The following is a 23,716-nucleotide window of genomic DNA, read 5'->3' on the forward strand; positions in this document are numbered from 1 at the left end:
GCAAAGGGAATACATGACTGGTATTCCATTGCCAGCAGTGTAATAGTGGTCCAGATTATAAACACAAAGAAACATTCTGCACAGACATAATCCGGTAACTTGTGAAATTTCAGAACCCAATGAAGTGTCTCTTAGGCACATCATACATTAGTATGACATCACTGGCACTTTCAAACAAGGAGTTGGCACGTGTAGGAGTAAATGGACAGAAGGACATGGCATAAGAGAAATAATTCATCTTTTTATATATGTATTAAATATAGTCGTTGGAAGTCAGTGATTGTGCATCATCTTCTCTCTGTCCCGATCGTGTTTGGGGCTGTTGAAAACTGAATTAACTAACAAGCCAAATTTTAATGCTACGAATGCCAACTTTCATGCTTACCAACTCCTTTGCCTTAACATTTCTAGACATAAATGCACAGTTCTATTCAAAATAAAAAGCTGCATTTGCAGAGGGTGCATGAAGCAGCTGTAACCTACCTAACAGCCATGTCAAGAATACTCCAACCCACATCTCGAGCAGACACAGACTTGAATAGCTTGAAGTCACCTTGGCTTGTGTCATAGATGCGTATCACACAGTCTGCACAATGTGAAATGAACTTGAAGCACAGCAAAACAATAATACCATTGGCCAAATCCATAAAACAATGACAAGCTTTAGTCATGAAATAATAGCACCGTGGTGTACAAAAAGAAACAACAACAACAGCTACAGATAACAAAAGCTAAAAATAAACAAGACAGTTCCCTCTTTCCTTGCACTACCTAGGACCTAGCAGACCTACCTAGGGCCTAGGGAAAACAGGGGGAATGCGGGAGATGGAAATTCAATATGATGAGCAAAACAAGAACAAGGTGAAAGCAGGAGCCAATGTTTCAACAAGTGGACTTGTCTTTTTCAAGGCGACGTACGCTCTCCTCGACACAGTATGTATAGGTACGGTTCTTCTAAAGGGGAGAGTGGTTGAAGCGGGTGGGCGAGGCAACGACCGAGGGTGTGTTAGCGGCGAGGATGTAGAATTGAAAAGAGAGGTGTGCTACTAAATGTCGGTCGAGGAATGGGAGGTAGCACCACGTGTCAGTTGGTTGATGTGTCACTGTGAGTTCCTCTTTTCGTGGAAAGGGCCTGGGCCTGGACAATGGGGGGGGGGATTGATAAGTGAACTGATAAGCGCAAGAAAGAAAAAAGAATGAATATATAAATAAAGAACGAAAGAAATTAGTGAAAAAAAAGGGAGGTTGGAATATTACTGACAACCCAATAACAAAAAAACTAAGCAATCCAATAAAAGATAACTGACTAATTACCAGAAGCCTACGAATAGCCAGCAGTATTTAAACTACACCAGTCATCACCTGCAACACTACAAGTGAGGAATTTTTGTCGGACAAGCAAAATGAATAAAAATCTGTAGCAAAGACAATGATTATATCCATCACTTAAATGACCTTAAAGTAACACTAGCGAAAATAAACTATCCACAAATTGCTCTCAACCAGGCTTATGATGCTGTGTCAAGATTAGAGAGGCAGTCGTAATTAGCTAAGAAACAACCTATACCAGAATCTGAGAGACCGTCAGCCTTTATAACAAAATATTCTAATGCCCTCCCAAACATGAACAACATCCTATGAAAATACCACCCAATATTATCACGTAATGAGCATTTGAGAAAAGTATTTTCGGATGTACCAAGCGTTAGCTATCGCCACAACAGAAACATTAAAGACATGTTAGTGCACGCAAAAGTCTGCCAACATCAACCCCCCCCCCTCCCTCCTTAATAAAAGCATGTTCTCGCCCTAGGTGCAAAGCCTGCAAGCACCTTCAAAGTGACATTAAAATTAAAAGCACCACAAATAGCTATACACACGAAGTGAAAATCAGTTTTACTAGCAAAAGTTCTGATGTAATTTATATGCTTGAATATTCTTTCTGTAAGAAACAATATATCAGTGAAACAGGACAATCAATCAACGTCAGGTTAAACGGACATTGCGCGGGCACAGCTAAGGGACTTCCCAAAGCAGTCGCCGAGCATTTCAGCCAACCAGGTCATAACTTTGATGAACTTAAACTCTACGTACTACAGTCACGTTTCTGTTCTGAGCGAGACAGAAAATACCGAGAATCATATTTCATCCAAAAGTCTAGACATTGCAACCAATAGGCATTAACGTTTCAAAGGGAGCTTTAGAATCTATTCGCTATGCTAAATTTCGAACTATAGGTAACAGCACTTAGTTATGTTTCATTGGGTTGCTTAGTTTTTTTGTTAATGGGTTGTCAATAATATTCCAACCTCCCTTTTCTTTCACTCATTTCTTTAATTCTTTATTTATATATTCAGGCTTTTTTTTTCCACGAGCACCATTTTCTACCGCTACTTTTATTCTCTCTTTCAGAAAGACAATAGTTAACTGACCTCCAGCGCAGCAGATAATTCCCTCCCCCCCCCCCCCCCCCCCATCCAGGCCCCTTCCACGAAAAGAGGAACCCACAGTGACATGTCAACCGGCTGACACATGACGCTACCTCACATTCCTGTACAGACGTTCAGTACTGCACTTATTTTTAATTTTACACCCTTGCCGCTAACACACACTCGGTCTTTGCCTCGCCCACCCGCCTTACCCTCTCCCCCCCTTTAGAAGAACAGTACCCATACTCTGCTGAGGAGAGCATATGTCGCTTTGAAAAAGACGAGTCCACTTGTTGAAACGTTGGCTCATGCTTTCGCCTTGTTCTCATTTTACTCATTATCTAGGACCTAGGAATATTTGAACACATACCGAAGTACAGTCGAACACGGATATATAGAATCTGAAGGGGATCACAAAAAAGTTCGATATATAGGTACCTAATTCAATATATAAAATAAAAACGTTATACAAAAATTTTGAAGGGGATTTTACAGCTGTTCGATGTATACAATAATTCGTTATTTGTGGGTTCGATATACCTGAAGCCATTTTGTAGCAATTTTTGGAGCAGATAAAATTTAATTTTGGAGCAGATAAAGTTTCATTCTGGAGCAGATTGGAGAAGACCAATTCTCATTTTGAAGCAGTCTATAGCACAAAAATCATTATTGGAGCAATCTGGAGCATGCAATTCTTAATTAGAGCATTATAATAATGAAGTGGGGTAACCATCACAAAACTTTACATTCTGTGGCATTAAAGAAGTGGTGAACAACAGCTTTATGATAATTTTCATGCTATTTTTGTATTAAGCACTGGTGAAGTGACTGGAGATGCTTTCCATTAGAAGTTGTGAAGAAGCTCGGATTAGTGAACACCACAGTGGTTTATTCAGACATTTCTCAGTAATGTGGACAGAACTAACCAGCTATAACCAAGATTCCGCACTCACTAGACGCACCTAGACATGTGGAGTTTACACTGAGTGGTTGGCGTACGCCCCCTGAATAAGCTAACTGGAGTAAAAATTTCTCTTGGCTTCTCCTTTTCAGAGTACCCTCAGCGCATGCGCCTTCCCTCACCACTCGTCCTCTCAGTTTGCCCTTCTTGATCGCGACGATCACGCTGTGCAGCAATGAGATCGACGCAATATCTGGATCCATGATCCCTGTGATCATGGGGCTGCACACTGTGATCAAGAGCAACTGTCATAATGCCAGTGCAAGTCGAAACAAAACAGCAAAGAAAACAAAAGGCATGGCCAGCAGTCTGCACAAATGGCGCCAGCACAATCATGTGACTCCACTGGACCAATGGAGAGACGTGGATAGGCCCCAGACCTTCTCGCCTGCCCTTGCTCGCCGGCTCGGGCAGCAAGATAAATGAATGCCGCTACCTTTAGTTATGTTCAGCAGGATTAGTTGAGTGTGGCTGTTCACCCCAACTGTCAATCAGAATATGAAAGTTACTTTTACACACCCTCCGAGACCTACAACACAGTGCCCTGAATTGCGTCGGTGATCTTGCTGACACCTGCTACAGCCAAAGCTGCCAAACTGTTCTGACGCAACGTGGCACAATCTCGGTCATTTTTCAGCTTTCATGGCAATTTGATACAGCAGTTTGTGTGAAAATCAAAATGGCTCAATCGGCACAGGAATTCCATCCATGCTATAAGCAGTAGCTAGCATTAAACCAACCATACACGAGATAGTAAAAAAATATATTTATATTTGCATTTAAACACCTAGGGGCTTGTGGATACTTCAATATGCGTATGTGCAACCTATACACAAGACAAGCTTACCTTTAAATTAAAGAGACTGATAGGTCATTCCTTATTAATAATAGGTCATTCCTTGTTACCAAACAATAACAAAAATATATATTTACGTGCAAGTGCGCGACCAAAAACGCGGTGTAATACACTTCACATTCTTGATATGAGAGTATTAGCAAGTGCGTGTCACAATGCAACAGAATTTGTTACTCTAAGTCTTTCATGCAACAAGCTCACATAAAGAAATAAATCCTGTGTGTTCAAATAAAAGAAAAAGGCAACGTATATTTTGAAGGGGTGTGCAGCCTTTTTTAGTGCACTCAATATATAACAGACAATACACTGAGATATTAAAGTTTGATTTAGTGTTTCTCTTTATTGTTCCTTCAAAGGCAACTGGCACTCCTTATTTTTATAATAGCTGCACTGTAGGTTTGGATGTATTGTTATTTTTCATCAGGTATGAAGGTAACATTGAAATTATTAAAATGCACAGGGCAAAATGCTGTTCACTTGGCGCCAGGTGTCATGTTATACATGCTGTAACATGACACCTGGTACTGAAGTTCATTATGTCTTTTTTTCTCATGGAAATTTTGCTACAAACTTTAGACCTGAGGAAAAATATTCAAAACATCCCAATTTGGCCAATATCAATATTTAAGCTAAACAGTGCTCTTTACTTTTAAAGGGGTCCTGAAGCACACCTTGGGTATGGTGAAGAAACACAGTCTGTGGATAACATATGCTGCTGTGAACATGTCAGCCAACTATTGCAGCCGTGCGTGGCACATGGAGCTCAAAAGTGGAGCACTAAATCACCTTTTTCTTAAACACTCTCTTTTCAAACAAAGCCTTCTCCTCACCCATTTCAAAGCTGCTGGCCCTTTGCAAATATCATCATATACATATCGGCTAACACGTAGTGTTCCCACTTTTCGTTGCGCAAACACGGCAGTGCTTCATTTCCATCAGGCTGCCCGGCAGGACAACAAGCCTCAGAGATCTGAACCACGGCCTCCAAGTGCCCTGTGTGTTTGCGCGTGAAGCCACATCAACATCAACATCATTTCGGCGTTGTTCGTGCTGTCGAACGTGACACGAAGAAGTCGGTGCTGGCACCTGACATGGGTCTACTGTTGACTACGGTGTGTGGCATCTGGAATGTGAAGAAGTTGCTTGGCAGCGCTGCTGCGACCGTGAAGAGGTGTCGGCTGCGAGGTTCGACTTTTCGCCATCATTGCCTCTGTTTTGCCGAAGTGTCGCCTAGCGACAGTGATAAGGATGACACGGAAAGCGACAGCACAGGCGATTCAGGCCCGACAGTGGCAGAAGCTGCGCGTTGCGTCAGCCTCGTGAATGCAATTGTCGCGATGAGAACAGCACCCCATAATGAAAAGGTGCCCCGCAACTTCTGCAAGGCTACCGCGCCCGCACACGGAGAATATGCAACACTCACGAGGAATCTGCAATGCGAGTGTTTGCCGAGAAGAGGGGGCTGGTTGAAAAGCTGGCTCACAGCTTCAGTAAGTTTGAGGCCGCTGTCGTCACTGCTAGGCCGCCGTGGCATCAAACGAAAATAACACTTTTGTCGCGCAAAGTAAATAAATACTGCATGTTCTTTCCTCTTTCATCACATTCTCTCTTGCGTTTTTGACAGGCAAGTGGGCGATCTCATGCTATTTCAGTTAAGCAGTACTACCGTTTAGTACATACTTTTTCTGAGCTCAGGCCAACTACGGTTTAACGAGGTTTCACTGTATTAGCTTTTAACACTCAACTAGGCTTCTAACCACGCAAAACTTAAGGTCAGGTGCCACGATGCTTGCCAGCATACGCTCACTCTGGCCCTGTTGTGCACATAGCAAACATTGCGTCTACAGTTGCATGAAGCTGCATCTGCTGCGCAGGTGCACGGAATCTTGGAGGTCATGTACTGTGTAGTGTAGACACTACCATGGCTGCTGCGGGGTGCCGCAACAAGCCCGATGTGGCTCACTGAGGACAACCGCGTGCATTGCTTGGTCTCTGTGGGCAATGTGGCTCCAGGTGCACAGCAAGTAGGTCGGAGCACCAACATCTGACTAGAATAGGCTGTCCGCTGCCCAAGTTGCACACCTTCCAGTCGTGTTGCCATCATGGTTGAAGCTCGTAATGTTAGGGATCTTTTCAATGCGAGTCCAGAGAGTGGCATCTATTGCTTAAAGCATGGATATAGTTCGGCGTTTCAAGCACACCATGCAGTGACCGGCGAAATCGGATACTTCCCGCCGATAATGCCAGGATTGACTAAAATTTGCCCCCTGTATAGTTTGGCACGTTGTCATTGCCTGCAGCAGTGCAGCGGTCAGCTGTTGCAATTAATACATGCGCACATGTGTGCAGCAAGTGAGAACTGTATTTTGCAGAGGCGCAAATTCAGCACACTTGCTTCAATGCACCCGAACTATATTAGTCTTTGTAGCAACGAGACCTTTAGATGGCCCTGATACACACTGAAAATAGATTCAACTATATCGCTACTGCTTTTGAGAGGAGATGTTAGCTAGGCTGCAGTCTGTCTTTTACTAGGGAAGAGGGAAGTGCAAAAAAAAAAAAAAAAGAAAGCAAGGGGGTGACAAGCGATTTGCGCAGAAACGCGTATAGACCAGCAAGCTGCCGACCAGCCAAACTAGCACACGATGCACTCTCGTCTAGCGGCTCTGGCGTGATATAAGACATGTTCTATTCCCACGCCGAAGCGCGCCAGTCATGCTGACAGTGCCGGATGCTAGACTGTATAGCCAATATGGAGTTGAACAATGGCCACCGTAGCATAACTGCGCCATGCGTGGCGCGCATCTGTGTTACACCAAGCTATATTTGCACCTTTAGCCAATGTGCATGCTGCCGATGTACTTGCACAAGAGAACATAAAGATGACATTTCGTTCAACCCTCATAAATTATGCGATTTTCGTAGAGATAAGTGTGAAAGGAAGTGTGCTACTCATGCCACTCAGTGCAAGAAAACACAGCCACGTATAGCTATCAGCACAGCGAAATAAGGCACCTGTGGAAACACCATGAACTCAACCGTAAGATGACGGATAGCCTCAGAGTTTAGCAAGTCATAGGCTCCAAAGTCGGAAGCAGAGGCATCTACGTGTACATCTAAAATCAAATTCGAAGTGGGCACAACGGTGACATTCAGTAGGTGGAGCATTGTGGACAGCACACCGCTCTGCCGTAGTCTTCGCAGTGCAAGGCATTGAAAGAGGAGTGGGAACACATCGTGAAGGGGATCAAAGATGATCTTTGACTGCCAATCACTCCGCTTCTGCTGAGAGCATTAAAGTACATTTTGCTGCAAAGTATTCCTGAAATAGTCTATTTTAACTTCAAACGCATTTCTTGACTTCAATAAAAAGTGTTTCAGGGCCCCGGTATTGTGAAGATGGACACTTTTATGAAAGTTACTGTGTTTACACTACAGCACTCTCAAGCATGCACCCTCTGTACAAGAGCTGGTTCTTTTCTTCTTCGTTTCTTTTTTTTTTTGCAAGAAAATCTGTAATCATTTAAGCCTGTGGTAAATTTTGCTATTATTTTACCAAATAAGACATTCCAGAGCTACTACTTGGAATCCACACACTCACAGTAACTAAAAGAGATGGAGTGTTAAGCATTAAAAACTAGTACAGAAGTTTTAAATGTGCATTTTGTTTTGTGGCAGGTGGAGGTTGAAAGCCTGCATATTATCACAGTAGTCACCACCCTTATTCTGACAGAAGTACTTCAGGCTGTGTGTAAACAAGGGCCAAATTGTACAGCCTGCCTAGGGGAATGCCGCCTATGACTTACTCACATGAGCATGATTTGCTTCTAAGAATACCACTTATTTTACTTAGTGCTAAAACTTCCCAAAAGTCTGCCTTGCCAAAACCAGACTGCTACATACAGTAGCACACAAGCACATTAGTAACTCAGAAACACAATGACTAAGTTTACTTTATCAAAGTGAAAAATATATATGAATGGGTGAATGCTCCTGCTTCAAAAAATAAGAACAAGGCAACAGCCAACATTCTGACAAGGGGACTTGCCGAAAAGAAAAACAGGCAACCTGCACTATTCATTCCAGGTAATGCTTTACAGCTTGTGAGCAACAATACACCAAGAAAGTGCTTCCTTACTTGATTTTTGTTGCCATTTACTACCTACACATATTAGACATTTCACATGGCTCAAACAAAACATTTTTTAGATGTGGCATACCATAGGAGAGTGTGACCAGCAGCATATTGCTGACATTTGCATTGAATTACTCAGTATGTCATTTGCAGTGTGCTTAGTTAGCCCGAAAAAAAAGGGGGGTGGGTGTCACTTTTAATTTGTGCACCTTGAAGGCAGTGCTTTCAAAAGCGTTCAGAAATGCTGCTTGCATGCTGGCTACAAGCGAAGCAAAGTCAAATGTTTTCATTGCCTTTCAGTGCCAGCCTATCGCTTATCATGCGACCATGGTGGCTTCCCATTTTCTCAATGAACATGCTGAAGTGGTTGTCTGGCTTTTGATGGACACTGAGGCAAATTTTTTTTTTATTGGTATGCAAGCTTTTTTTGATACACTACCAAGAGTACTGCAATTCAGGTCTTTCATGTTTTTTTTTTTCTTTCATAGCATAAAAATAAAATGTAAACGATATCATGGAAAGAACTCCATTGGATGTTTCTGAACATGCTCAACAACAAAAGAACTTAGGTATACTTTAAAACAAATATAATTGACAGCAACATTCTTCTGCACTTGAGTAATTACCGTTGAGGCTTACCCTGGCACGCTGTCATAAATATATCACCATTTCGGGCAAACGTTCCACAAAAAGCTTTGCTTGGGTAGAACACTGCATCTGCTTGGAAGTTTGGCAGCAACCTAATGGCAAATGAAGCATACACATCAGTAACAACAACAAAAAAGTATTGCAAGTCACCTTCATTTCTTTAAATTGGTAGCTACAGCAAAACCTCGTTAATACATAGTTGGCAGGGAACATGGATCAGGTACACGGTAAGCTATGTACTAAGCTATGTGTAATTTCGGCGGTAGTGGTTGTGGCCTAAACTACGGTCCTAACCATTGTCTAAATTCTTGCACAGATTACGTAGCCATCTGAGCTCAAAATACAGCACTTCGGCAGCACCTACTATCAAGGCGGACACGTGTCGAAACAACTGTGCTGCGTGCGGTGGCTGCCGGCAAGGACAAGCCTTCTTAAGCGGCTGCCTCTGGACGGCGTCCTTCATTTGGGCAGCAGTGGTTGTGGCCTAAACTACAGTCCTAACCATTGTCTAAATTCTTGCGCAGATTACGTAGCCATCTGAGCTCAATATACAGCACTTCGACAGCACCTACTATCAAGGCGGACACGTGTCGAAACAACTGCGCTGCGTGCGGTGGCTGCCGGCAAGGACAAGCCTTCTTAAGCGGCTGGCTCTGGACGGCGTCCTTCATTTGGGCAGCAGTGGTTGTGGCCTAAAATACAGTCCTAATCATCGTCTAAATTCTTGCGCAGATTACGTAGCCATCTGAGCTCAATATACAGCGCTTCAACAGCACCTACTATCAAGGCAGACACGTGTCGAGACAACTGCGCTGCGTGCGGTGGCTGCCGGCAAGGACAAGCCTTTTTAAGTAGCTGGCTCTGGACGGCGTTGATTTCGGCAGCAGCGATTGTGGCCTAAGCTACAGTCCTAACCATTGTCTAAATTCTTGCTCAGGTTAGTGCTTTATTAATTTTTTCATAGCCCTTCACAAATACCCTCTGTGCCACCACCACTGCTGCCCTTTCGCTCTGTGTTTTACTGCTTGTGTTTATTGCTCTGTGTGCTTAACTGCGATGCCGACTAATGCCGAGCTGGCAAGGGAAATTGAAGTGCTCCGTTCTGAAGTCACAGAGATGCGCCAAAGCCTGATGGCTTTTAACGACTTGTACGAATCTGTGAAATCAAGGAATGACAGTCTTGTGCAAGAAGACAAATCCCTGAGGGATGAGAACAAGTCCCTCGTGGATAGTAACAAGAACCTTATGCAAAGAGTTGATGACCTGGAGCAGTACTCGTGGCAACACAATGTGGAAATTAAGGGCATCCCAAAAACAAACCGAGAAAACTGCCTGTCGATTATACAGGTCTTGGGCAAAAAGATCGGCTGTCCTGTGGCTGCTGCTGATATAGATATTGTTTGCCGTGTACCTGCTGAATAGGGAACTAACATCACAGCACGATTCTGCTCTAGGACAAAAAAGGTTGACTTTGCATCCAAAACGCGAAAGGTCCGGCTCACTACGAGTGTTATTGGGCTCTCGCATAAGCCACAAACATCTATTTTTGTCAACGATCATCTAACACCGGAAAATGAGCGACTTTTTGCGCAGGCGCTAGACCTTAAGAAATCTAAAGGTTGGAAATTTCTGTGGACCGACAACTGCGCTATCAAGGCCAGAAAGCCGGAAGACAGCTGTGTGCACCGCATCTCCTGTGTGACTGATCTAACTATATTCATGTAATCACATGTCGTTTTCTTAGCACTGACTGATCTTTACAATTCATCATCATGATTGAGTCTGTTTTTTCACTTGATCAAAACAATTCTCTGTTGAAAAAAATTTAGCACATCTTAACATCCGCAGTATTCGTAGGCACCACGATGATCTTGTCATGTTTCTTTCCATTCTGGACCACGCTTTCTCTTTCATTTGCCTGTCTGAGACGGGGTTGTCATCCCATGATGGAAATCTGTACGGTCTTCCCGGTTATACTTCTGAATACTATGATCGCAAAGGACATTGTAGTGGCGGTTCGGCCATATTAGTAAATTCAAACTGTCATATAAATTCCATCATGACCTCACTTTGTGCTCCTCTCTCTGCGAATATGTTTGGTTAGAAGTAGATCAAGGTAACTTTAAGTCAAGCAGTAATTTGTTGTCGACGAATCGTAATATTATAATTGCGTCTATCTATTGTCCACCTTCGTCTTCTTATTTTTAGTTCTGCAGAGAATTCGAGCAGTTACTGAACAAGTTAATTGACAAGAACAAGGACATTATAAATTGCGGTGACATTAACGTCAATATAATTGACCCTAACAGTCAGTCATGCTCCGAGTATGTTAGCACTTTTCTTAGCTGTGGATTTTCTTTGTTAATTCATACTCCAACTCGGTGTGAACAAGGTGGTTCTAGCACTCTAATAGATCATATCCTTTCCAGCTTACCTACTGATAATACCACGGCTGGTGTAGTAAACTATGATATAACAGACCATTATCCCATATTTTTTACCACAGGCTCTGTAACATCTAGTTTCTCTAGAAAAAACATCGTCATTCTTTGATTCAAATAAATTGATTCACCTAATTCGTGTGACTGATTGGACTGACGTGTTTCAGGAGCAATGTGCAGAAAAAGCTTTTGATCTTTTCCAGCTAAGATATCAGAGTGCCCTAATTTATGCATGAGTAACTTCACCGGGACGCACTGGTTTAGTACACCAAGAAAGCCTTGGATCAGCAACAGTTTAACACGGTCCATAATAAAAAAAAAAAAGACTACCTTCACAAGAAGCTCAAAGCTCAGCCATTTAATAACACATTGCGTTCACGATTGAAAGCATATTCAAATGTTCTTGCAGCCACCCTAAAATGTGGTAAGCTTAATTACTATGAAAACAAGATTAGACAAAATGGAAACACCACCACACGAAACTCGCAAGTTATTAAAGAATTTTTTAACACTAATATCACTGATAATGGCATATCATGCGTCAGCTACAATTCAGTTAATTTAACCGACCCTAAGGACATCGCTAACACTTTCAGTAACCATTTTAGTGCTACAGTTGATCTACAGCATGAACCACCCTTACCTAGTTTACCACGCAGTCCCTATTCATTTTATTTATACCCCACAACTTCACAAGAAGTTTGCAGTATCATAACATCACTCAAAACAACTGGGCCTAGCCTTGATCTCATCCGACCATCGAACATTAAGCTTGTGCATAATGAAATTTCACCGGTACTTGCCGACATAATAAATGAATTATTTAAAGATGGAGTCTTTCCCAAAAGCCCCAAAATGGGTAATGTAATCCCTATTTTTAAAAAAACGTAATCGAGAGTGTTTGAAATAAATAAATTATTTAAAGATGGCGCTTTCCCAAAAGCCTCAAAATGGGTAAGGTAATCCCCATTTCTAAAAAAAGGTAATCGAGAGTGTTTGAATAATTATTGTCCTATTTGCATTTTGCCTTTCTTTAGCAAGGTAATTGAAAACCTTATTCACAAGCGTTTAACTAATTACTTATCCAAATTTAAGCTATTATCTCCGTATCAATTTGGTTTTAGAGAGCATTTGTCAACTGAACTTGCACTTATTTTGTTTACTGACAAAGTTAAATAAAAAAAAGTTAAATTATGGGGTTTTACGTGCCAAAACCACTTTCTGATTATGAGGCACGCCGTAGTGAAGGACTCCGGAAATTTTGACCACCTGGGGTTCTTTAACGTGCTGACAAAGTTAAATTAGCTATAGACGAAGGCCTATTAGTCGGTGCTCCCTTTATTGATTTCACTAAAGCGTTCGATACAATTAACCACCTCATCCTCCTACACAAACTAGAATCTTATGGCATTTCTGGCCTGCCTTTGCAGTTAATTCGGGACTACCTAACAGACCGACCACAAATAGTCCAAGTAAATAGTTCCTTCTCTTCACCTAAAGTTATTAATAGAGGAGTCCCTCAGGGATCAATACTTGGGCCATTGTTATTTTTATTGTTCATTAATGATTTCCCATAAATATTAATGCATGCCCACTGCCTCCTCTATGCTGATGACACAACCATTTTCGTATCCGACAAAAATTCCGTCACACTAGTAAACAAATTAAACAATGACCTCGCTAATGTTCACACATGGTGCCTGAAAAACACATTATATATCAATCTATCAAAGACAACATTTATGGTATTTCATTCCCCTCAAACATTATTCGTAGATTCCTTAGTCATATCACTTAACAATCACATAATCACAAGATCTGGGTCAACAAAATTTCTAGGCATTATCTTAGATGAGCACTTAAAATTCAACCGCCATGCCCAATCTCTTGATAAAAAAATTTCTTTTGGCATTCACGTAATTATCAAATCGAGCTCTGGCATGGTAGAAAATGACAGTTTCACCCTCTGCACACGCAACTGCACAACTTGGGGACAAGCAGACGAAACGGAAGTACCTCTCTCTCGCTACAGTTCCAAGGAAAATACGCAGACATTCAGTTTGTATGTTTTACTATTTCTCTAAACTTTAATTTGTCTATTGAAACAACATATTAAACAAGTAATTGATGTTGCCTTGAATAGTTCTCGGAGTCACGTCTCACTGTGAGTGACAGCACAGCAGCGTCATGTACATAGGTGCACTTGTGCGATTGCTATTGACTCTCTGGCTGGGAGCATGGCGCCCACGAGGAGATGGGTAAAGGGCACTTGGTTTGAAATTTAAGATCTTTCCACGGTGAGTAGGGATTTAATACTTATCAACCATGATCGTTAGCACGCATTGTATGCATTGCACGCTTGTCAGCTCAAAATGGCCAGACTTGGTGAGAGGTCCTTTAAGGATGACGCCCAGGATCCCAGAAAATGGTACAGCCACCACCACAAAAACTTAATTCCAAAGCTACGGTTTGGCATTCACACACCCCCTACTTTCTGCTTTTACATGCATATCAACTGCATCAGCATATTTTTTTTTTTGTCTTTGCAAACATAAGGCCCCTTTTTATAACAAGAGGTAGGCCCAACAGTAGGACTGCCGGTGACTCACCCAGTGAACAGAACTCAACAGTAAATCAGTGAACAGAACTCAACACATTCAAGCAGGACCCAGCTGGAGTCTGACAGTGATGACTTCAACAAGAATTAGTTTAAAGTGTTTTAGAACTTTACAGATGCAACACAAAGTTTACGGAAAATGCAAGAAAACACAGAAAGAAGGAAAGGAGGGCTTGGAGTTCTGGTTAGGGAGAGAGGTCTCCTGAACCTGAATGGGAAAGTGTTAAATTATATGTGCGAATTACAAAACACCATTTCACAGAGGTACACAGGATGCAGCGCATTTGTGATTCTCCATAACTGTTCGCTTATGGTACATTAGGCTGGTCGTTCTCGAGAGCTCCGACGGTGCATGTTAAATTCGGCTGGCTCAAATTGGGTGCTCAGAACTCATTCGGCTGGCTCTTTCAGAGCACTATACTCCCACTAAGATGCTCTCGCCTTCAACTTGGGAAGTGCAACTGCGATTTGGCAGAGTTCCCATCGCATGGCTTCTGCAGCTTCTGCAGTGTGTTGGGAGCCTGCGCAACTCGCTTGTTTAGAACAGAAGGCGTGCTGATGTGTTTTCCCTTCTGGGCTCAGATGACCCTCGCGAGCAGCTGCAAGTTCAACTTGGTCATGCTTTCTCTGGCTCTGGTCAAGAGCAATATCCGCATCATTGCAATTCAAGTCAGAGTGCAGTAGGGACCGGCTGAATGTACCATTAGCTTCATACAATTATCAAAGAGGCTGACGCAACTGATACTCAAAACTTGCCTTGAACTCATCCTGCACTTGTCTCCTCTTGTGAAGATACCACGAAATGGCATTCCACATTCTCTCTGTAATGTAAACACAAGGGATAAAAAAAAGTGACAATGTGCAGGTAGTGAGCTTTGTTCCTTCAGCTGCATTGCAACATGTGCACCAAACCTTGGGATAGAGTGCAATAGGAAGGACTACTTATAGCTGTGAAAATTATTTTATTTTTGCAATTTCTCCTTGCAATCTATACCATGTGTTCCAGCCAAGCTGCCAAAAAAAAGAAAGGCTTATGAGCTACGATGATGGGGCCAACAGTGTTTTGTTAGCAGTTGTCTTGTGCATGCTGGTGAATTTTTCTGTATCAATGATTAGCTAGTTTGTCCAAATTATTCCTTAAATGTATAATTGCTTGCACAATTGCATAAGCTCGAATGTCCAGTTGTGCACCACATTCGAAAGCATCATATTCAACAGTTTCCAGCTTGCCACATTATCCCCAGTCATTTTTTTTGCGCATATCAATATTGTGGTGCAAAATTTGAAAAAATAATGTGAAGTGAAGGTGGGCCCGCACGTTTCGGACACAGTAGCGGTAAGCACGAGATCTTTCATCTAAGATTTTAAGAGAGAAACACTGCCTCTGTATGACAATCACCGGCACAGAGAGATGTAAACAAGAGCCTGCAATTTTACACATGCCATAATGAAATACAAGGGAGGTCCACAAAGCAAGTTTTTATTTATTTGTAAGTCTGGCACGACCATTAGAAAAAAGAAGAAAAACTATTTTAGAGCGCAGCTCTTAGGCGCTCGTTCCTGTGGTGAGCGTTAACCTAGTCACCAAGTGAATGAGCACAGCAAAAGATGAAAGCGAATGTAACGTGCAGCAGGGGATGAGAAAAGCAGCGAGAGTGAAGAGCCGGAAGCAGAAAAGCAGAGAGGAGGGTGCAGCGGAACCAACAGGCAGAAAGCTGAGGAGGGTATGGCAAAAGGGTGAGGAGGAAAGCGGAGTACTGGCAGGGACTAAACATGCGGCGAGCATGGAAACAAAGTGCTGGCATGGGCTTCGGACCCACTGTGCAAGTGCTACTTTGCCTGAGGCGCCACCACCGCCGAAAAAGAATGTGCTTGGCACGAGTTCCAGTGTTCACGCTTTCTCTCTGCACAATGAGTGGTCTGCACAATGAGCTCTAGTGGTCGATTCCATGAGAGATCAAACATGCATGTCCTCTTGATATTCTTACTTTGTTTTTTTTATGTCATGTAGGAATGTTTGGACTGGACGGAACCAAAAATTTTATTCCCGATAAGCGTTCCGAGTAAGCCAAAAAAATATTTGAAGGTAATGGCGGGAGCGTTCCCCCCCCCCCCCCCATTGCTTACCACAATATTTTCCCGATTTCATGGCTGAAATAAATGGAAAATAAAAATATTGTGCAGAAAAACATTTCTGCTCATTTTAATAAACTTTGCAGTAATTTACTTCCATGAATTTTTTATGCTATCCACAAACAAAAAAAAGTTAACAAAAATTCCATACATCGCCCAAATCAGAAAAATTTTTAAACATTGATGCGTATTGGCTAATTTCCTATTTCTACAGCAACTTGAAAAATGTTTCAAACAGAGCATTTTCTTTGCAAGATTTATGCAAAATATCTTCCTACATGGAATACAAGAGAAGAAAAAAATTAATGAACAAGTTCTTAAAAAAAAAAAACTCATCTTCAAAAATAAAACTCTGGTTCTGGTTTTAATTTCTGAAAAAGTTTTGGATGGAAGTCCGCTTATGTCGGGCAAAGTGTGGGTGCAACAACATGCTTCCTCATTAGCTTTATTCACAAAATATAACTGGCCAAAGTGGCCCACATTGAGTGTGTTGGATTTAGTGCCGCAATGACTCGTTCCGGTTCGTTAACGTTTGCTCTCTTTCAAAAAAAGAAAAGGCAACAGTTGCTACAAATGAAGGAAGGTTTACCTGGTTTTTTTTTTTATTGTGGCAAGAACAGAGAATGTGTTTCTGCTTTGTTTTCTGGGATGCAAGAGAGAACTAACTCTACGCTACTTGTGGTGCTCGAATAAACTTATTGCGTGTCCTTTGCAGTTAGTATTTAAAAGGGTTTAATCACCCTGGCTAGAGGCGCTTCTCGCAATGGACAGCGCATGTCTGCTTGACTGATTGTTGGCACACATCCACACATGCCATGGCTGAATTCCTGGCACGCACCACACTGAGTTCCACTCCAATGACTTCTGCTGACAATGCTCCTCGGTGGCTGCAGCAGGCGCATGAAGCAGGGCCACATTCTTGAGGTTGCCGCTAAGTTGGGAGACCATCTCATGTGCCGACTGAATGGAAGGAGTGCTTCCAAACCTTGGGTTGTGCTGGGAAACTTGGCGCTTAAGCAGTCAACTCACACTGTCACACGCATTCTCCCATGCGCGGTGGCAGAAAATATCCACCTCGCGGATACATACTTGTAGTGGCACAATTCATACAGTTGGTAACTATTTTTAAAATGGCTCATTGCACCATCACTGACATATGTTAAGTGACAGTAGATGGGTGCTTTTTCAGCCAACACTTCGTGCACATCTACATAGGGCGTAGCAGGCGTACGCTGTGTTGCGATGCATGTTGTCGCTTATGACAGCAAAGTTGTGTGTTGCTTTCCTTGCCATTATGATGAGCAAAACCAGAACAAAGTGTAAGCCGGATCCAACGTTTCGACAAGTGGACTTGTCTTTTTCAAGGCGACATATGCTTTCCTTGGCATAGTATGTATATATACATATATATATACAGGTACAGTTCTTCTAAATGGGAGAGGGGTAATGCAGGTGGGCAAGGCAATGAACAAGGGTGTGTTAGCAGTGAGGGTGTAGAATTGAAAAGAGAGGTATGCTATTCAACGTCGGTATAGGAATGCGAGGTAGCGTCGTGCATTAGTTGGAGGTCTGTTGGAGGTCAGTGGTAGCTCACTGACATCCAACAAAGCAGATAATCCTCCCTCCTTTCCCTCTCGTCATCCAGGCCCCTTCCATAAAAAAAAGGAACCTACAGTGACAGGTCAACTGCCTTTCACTGACCTCCAACAGAGCAGATAATCTCCCAGGACCCTTCGACGAAAAAAAGAAACTTACTGCAACACATCAACCGGCTGACACATGATGCTACCTTACATTCATCCACCGACGTTGAATAGCACGACCCTCGCTGCTAACACACCCTCGTTTGTTCGTTGCCTCGCCCACCTGCATTACCCCTCTCCCTATATATATATATATATATGTATATATACCATGCCAAGGAAAGCATATGTCACCTTGAAAGAGACATGTGCACTTGTCGAAACATTGGCTCCAGCTTTCACCTTGTCCTCGTTTTGTTCATCGTCTTGAATTTTCATCTCCCACTTTCCCTCTGTTTTCCCTGGTTTTCCTTGTCATGGCGACACAGGTGAAAATGGAGATACATTTCTTGCGCCAATGGCATGATTGTGCTTCATTTGAGGGGACAGTCCAGTTACCCACAAAATCAAAATGCAGAATAATGCTTCCACGCTGCTCGCACTTCATGAATAGCCACGGCTTGAGTGCGGCATATGTATTCATGAAGAACTGATTTGGTCACCCATTTTCCGAGCTCTTTCACAAAAAAGGGTTGGAGATGACATCTTCTTGATCAAGTCACTGCTTCATAGCGGGTGTCTATAGATGAAGACAGAATTTCCTTAAGGCGCGTGAAGCAGTGCTGGCAGACCTCATCGGTGTCGCAAATATCCTCGGTCTCTGGCAGTAGCTCCCGCAGGGAGGCAACGTCCAAAACGTTTACACAACGAACATTTCTTTTTTCTGAGCAATTTTCTTGTGAATGCGTAAATAATTGGCACAGAATACTCGGACTGAGCTATGAGCCGCATGCATTGCGTGCAGTGAACGGCTAGACCAAGTCGAAATGTTTATACTGAACAGTACTGCACACTTTCTGTGGCTTTTTCTGCACCACTGTCGTGGCTGCAATTGGGTCTGCATCATTATGTGGTGTAAAATTTTAAAAATTTTGAGCAATTCTTTTCGTGGCTATTATCATGCTGAAACTACGGTGCACAATTGTGCATGGAGGCAGTTTTCATCTGTCCACAGTCATCATAATTGTAGCAGGTCCACTTTGTTTCTCAACACATATTGTCTGTGTGCCAAGAGACTTTGTCTGCCCTTCGATGATAATGATATATGGGGTTTTGCGCCATTGACATGGTTTTGCGCCATATGGGCCATTGACACGCTGGCTGACACATGGCCGTGCCACTGACCTTGTGCACAGCACTCCTTTATTCTCAATTCTACACCCTTGCCGCTAACACATCTTTGGTTACTGCCACACGCACCCGCCTTACCCCCTCTCCCCTTTGGGGGAGAGGGGGTATATATACTGTGTATACCTATATATACTGTGCCGTGGAAAGCATATGTCACCTTGAAAAAGACAAGTCCACTTGTCGAAACGTTCGCTCCTGCTTTTACCTTGTTCTCATTTTGCTCATTCTAAAAGGATAATACATATACTAAATATATCGGCAGTAAGAACTTGTGAGCACTACTGCCTTGACAGAGCCCTGGCAGCCCAAGAGCCTGGAGGCACGCGCTGTACAGAACACTACTATTGCAGCAGCATTCTCTGGCGAGAGGATGCGCTACGAATTCCTTGGGCTGATAACATGTAATACAACATCACTCAAAAAACCTAGAACGGCTTTGGTGTTAAAAAGTGGTTCTTCACTTAGAAATATAATGCGATGGAGAGGGTCACGGTAGCAGTATGCTAGAGGGAAATGTTTCTTTCTCTTCGTTTCGGCTTCCCGACACTGCAGGAGGACGTGGAGGACGGTCAACCACTCACCACATCTACCACAGGTCGGTGGTTCATCACCAGTCAGCAAAAAACTGTGGTTGCCGTATGCATGTCCTATTCTGAGACGACAGGACATCAGTTTGCCGTGTTTTTGTTGTGGAGGGCCAGAAGCCTAACTGTGGCTTAATCAAGTGAAGCTTATTATTTGTTTCAGTGTCCCACAAGTGTTGCCAGTGGCTTTGCAGTTTCTTTTGCAAGAAAGGCTTCAAATCTGTTGAAGGGAGCGCAGCTGTGGGTTCACAGTGTGCGATGCAATTGACGTGGCCATTTGGTCGGCTAGCACAATACCCTTGATGCCTCTATGGCCAGGTGCTCAAACATGCTGGTTAAATGTATATGCTCCAGACAGAGCGGAACAGAGTTCCATAAGCACAGGGTGTTTGTGCTTACAGAGTGACTTCAAGGCTTTTACGATGCTTAGGGAGTCTGTACATATAATTACTTTTACTTTTACAAGTTTTAATTTCCTTATATGCTTTGCAGATGACAACAGTGCATAGGCCTCAGCCGTAAAGATACTTGTTTCCAGGTGGAGTACACTGGATTCCAAGAAGGATGGACCGACGACTGCATAAGATACCTTAGCATGTGAACTAGAAGCATCTGTAAAACTGTGCAGGAGTGCTTGGACTGGAACTCCAAGAAATGCATTCGCATTTTGAGCTCTGGAGTGTGCTTTGTAACTTCTAGGGAAGATAAATCACATTCTATCGCCTGCTACTCCCAAGGAGGTAACAGCTTGGTTGGATGCATTGAGCTAGGGGTGGGCCATCCATTCCATCACTAAGCTCCCTCACATGCAGTGAGAAAGGCTAAAAAATTAAAGTATTGGGTTTTACGTGCCAAAACCACTTTCTGATTATGAGGCACGCCGTAGTGTGGGACTCCGGAAATTTCGACCACCTGGGGTTCTTTAACGTGCACCTAAATCTAAGTACACGGGTGTTTTCGCATTTCGCTCCCATCGAAATGAGGCCGCCGTGGCCGGGATTCGATCCCACGACCTCGTGCTCAGCAGCCCAACACCATAGCCACTGAGCAACCACGGCAGGTGTGAGAAAGGCTGTACAGAGGGACGATTACGAAAAAGTATAGCCCACGTCATATCGCTAACGGTATTAGGACACGGATGGTCATGACTAGAATGAATTTTGAGAAAACATGCGAGGCTGACGCTTGTTCTCTGCAGATGGCATGCACACTCATTTGATTCTACATGCAAGCTTTCAATGAGGCTTGTTCTGAAATCACCAGTGGCCAGGCAGATACCTAGACGGTAGACGGTATCTAGCATCTTTAGTGCGCTCGGGGTGGCAGAGATTTATACCACGGCACCATAGTCAAATCGTGATCGAATGAGGCTCTTGTAAAGATTCATTAAACACTTCGTATCGCTACTCCGTGTTGTGCGGGATAGCATTTTCGGTAAGTTCAATGTTTTTAGACATTTCGCTTTGAGATATTTTATGTGTGGAATGAAAGTAAGCTAAGAGGCAAGTATAATACCTAGGAATTTCTGCTCTTTGTTGACAGGTATTTGTTGTCCACACAGTTCTACACAAGTATCTGGAACCAGGCATCTCTTTCTTGTCAAAAGAACACAAGAACTTTTGTAGGGGTTCAAACCTTGTTCAAGCCCTACTGTACCTGTCTCTCACACGTTGCTAGGTTACAGGACTTGAAGCCTATTTGTATGTCATCTGTGTAGATGGAATAAAATATAGCCGGTGGTAATGAGGCACGGAGTGTGCTTATCTTAATGATAAAGAATGTGGAGCTGAGCACGCCTTCCTGAGGTACACCAGTTTCTTGTATAAATGAATGTGACAATACAGTGCCGATTTTGATATGGAAGGTACGATTACACGAACAGCTTTCTATTAGGTTTTAGCATATTTCCAGGGATTGCAAGATTCCGTAACGCCACATTGTATCGTACGCCTTCTCTATAGCGAGGAATATCGACAAGAAAAGCTGTTTGCATACAAATTCGTCACGGATATTTCCTTCAACGCACACAAGATGGTCAATTGTGGACCACCCTTCCCTAAAGCCACACTGATAGGGATAAAGCATTTTGTTCAGTTCAAGGAAATGAAAAAGTTGCCTATTAATCATTTTTTTTAAATAGCTTACAAAGGCAACTTGTGAGAGCTATCGGGCAGTAACTTGCCACCGAGGAAGGGTATTTACCCTGCTTCAAAATAGGGGCCACAATCACTGCTTTCCATGTGGACGGAAGGTATCCGGCAGCCCAAACAGCGTTGAAAAGTGCAAGTAGTGTCAGTTGCTTATCTGCGTGTGCGTTCTTAACTATGTCATACATGACTCTGTCAGGTCCCGGTGTGTGGTGTGGAGCTCTTGCATGTGATCAAGGCAGCTCTCAACTTGGCAATACTGAAAAGACAGTTATACGGTTCGTTCTGAAGGCATTTACATATGATTGGCTTACATTCTTCTATTTGTTTATATTTAATGAAGGAATGTGAACAATGAATTGAGCTTGACACTTGCTCAAAGTGCTCCCCAAGAGAGCCTGCCTGGTCTTACAGGGTCGTTCTCCAGAGGCAACGGATGGATTAGCTGCCCTTTTAGCATTTTCAAGCCATTCCACACTTTGCCTCCTGTGTGTATGAATCTATACCCGTGAAGAATTTCACTCAGCTTTCTCTCTTTGCCTGATGCTGGGTCTGCCTTCCCTGTGATTTAATGTTTTTAAATTGAATGAGATTTTCTGCATTTGGAAATCTACGCAATACACCCCATGCATTGTTCTGCCTCCTTCGTGCCTCTGTACAGTCTTCTTTCCACCAGGGAACACGTCTTGTAAGTGAACCACCATTCATTTGTGGGATAGACTTTTTGGCTTCATCAATAATAGAAGCAGTAAAATGTGCAACAGCATCATCTATACTGCAATTGTTTATAAAATCTCGTGGTAAATAGGTTGATACATTAAAATGCTTCCAGTAAGCCAAGCCTAATTTCCATCGAAGAATATGGAAAGGGTTGTCATGCTGCATTATTAAGTTTAAAGTTACAGCGAAGTGGTCACTTCCAGGAAGATTATTGACGAGGTTCCATTCCAGGTAAGACAGATGAGAAGCTGAACCAATTGCTAGATCTATTAATGAGTACGAGTTGTATTGGGCACTGTAATAGGATGGCTCCTCAATGAACAGGCAGGGACTAGAGGCCAGAAGAAAATTTTCAATGAATCAACCGTTTGTGTCGCATCATGAGTCTCCCCACATAGTGTTGTGGGCATTAAAATCACCCACGAGTATGTAGGGGTCCAGAAGCTGCTCAGTGAGGTTATAGTATAATCGCCTTTTCCAAGATGATAGTTTGGGGGTATGTATATAGAACATACAGTGACCAGTCTATTAAAAAAGATTGCCCGAATTGACTCTGCCTCAATGAGTGTCTGATGGGGCAAGTGTTGGCAAGCAACACTCTCGATGACTATGGGTACATTGCTGGACGAGATGTTAGCCTCGTTGCGGTCTTTCCAAAAAAATGACATAGTGTGTAAGGAAGTTTGTGTGTGTAGATTTTAATTGTGTTTCCTGTTGATACAGCACTTTTGGACTCCGTTTATGAAGAAGTTCTTTAACATCATCTAGATTGCGTAGAAGTACCCTGACATTCAACTGTAATATCTGTGTGTCCATATTGCAGAAGTGGATGGTGCTGTGTGCCTAATATGTGAAAGCAGAGTGAACCTACAGAGTCCTTTTCGGGCCCTGTAAAATGCGGGGTTTCTCTTTTTTGGAGCGGTCGAGGGATTCCCGACACTCCTTAGGCACTTGCTGCACCATCCGGCTAGAAGACGTGTCCATCGCCTCTTCAGGGGCGCTAAACACCCGCTCTTTCAAGCAGTTTGTTTGCCTCGAAGGCTTCGCCTCGGCAGACAAAATTCTGGAAGCCACCAACCCAGAAGTCGATAGCCCCTTCTTTTGGGACAGTG

At 42.9% G+C, this 23,716-nt stretch overlaps 1 protein-coding gene across 5 annotated transcripts in view; it reads right to left on the reverse strand.

Annotated features, from left to right (window-relative positions):
* LOC126544054 (DDB1- and CUL4-associated factor 11) overlaps positions 1–23,716 on the reverse strand; it is a 107,072-nt gene that overhangs the window by 42,769 nt on the left and 40,587 nt on the right. For 4 of the 5 annotated variants that reach the window (XM_050191252.3, XM_050191254.3, XM_055061623.2 and 1 more), the window contains exons 5-7: positions 14,844–14,908; positions 9,021–9,121; positions 484–586 (exon numbers count right to left, since the gene is read on the reverse strand). In XM_050191252.3, the coding sequence (XP_050047209.1) occupies positions 484–586; positions 9,021–9,121; positions 14,844–14,908 (269 nt within the window). Of the gene's footprint in view, positions 1–483; positions 587–9,020; positions 9,122–14,843; positions 14,909–17,058; positions 17,080–23,716 lie in introns of those variants that run through there. The other variant, XM_072286098.1, reaches the window with a different exon arrangement.

The sequence above is a fragment of the Dermacentor andersoni genome, chromosome 1 (assembly GCF_023375885.2).
Source record: "Dermacentor andersoni chromosome 1, qqDerAnde1_hic_scaffold, whole genome shotgun sequence".
Classification (NCBI taxonomy): Eukaryota; Metazoa; Arthropoda; class Arachnida; order Ixodida; family Ixodidae; genus Dermacentor; species Dermacentor andersoni.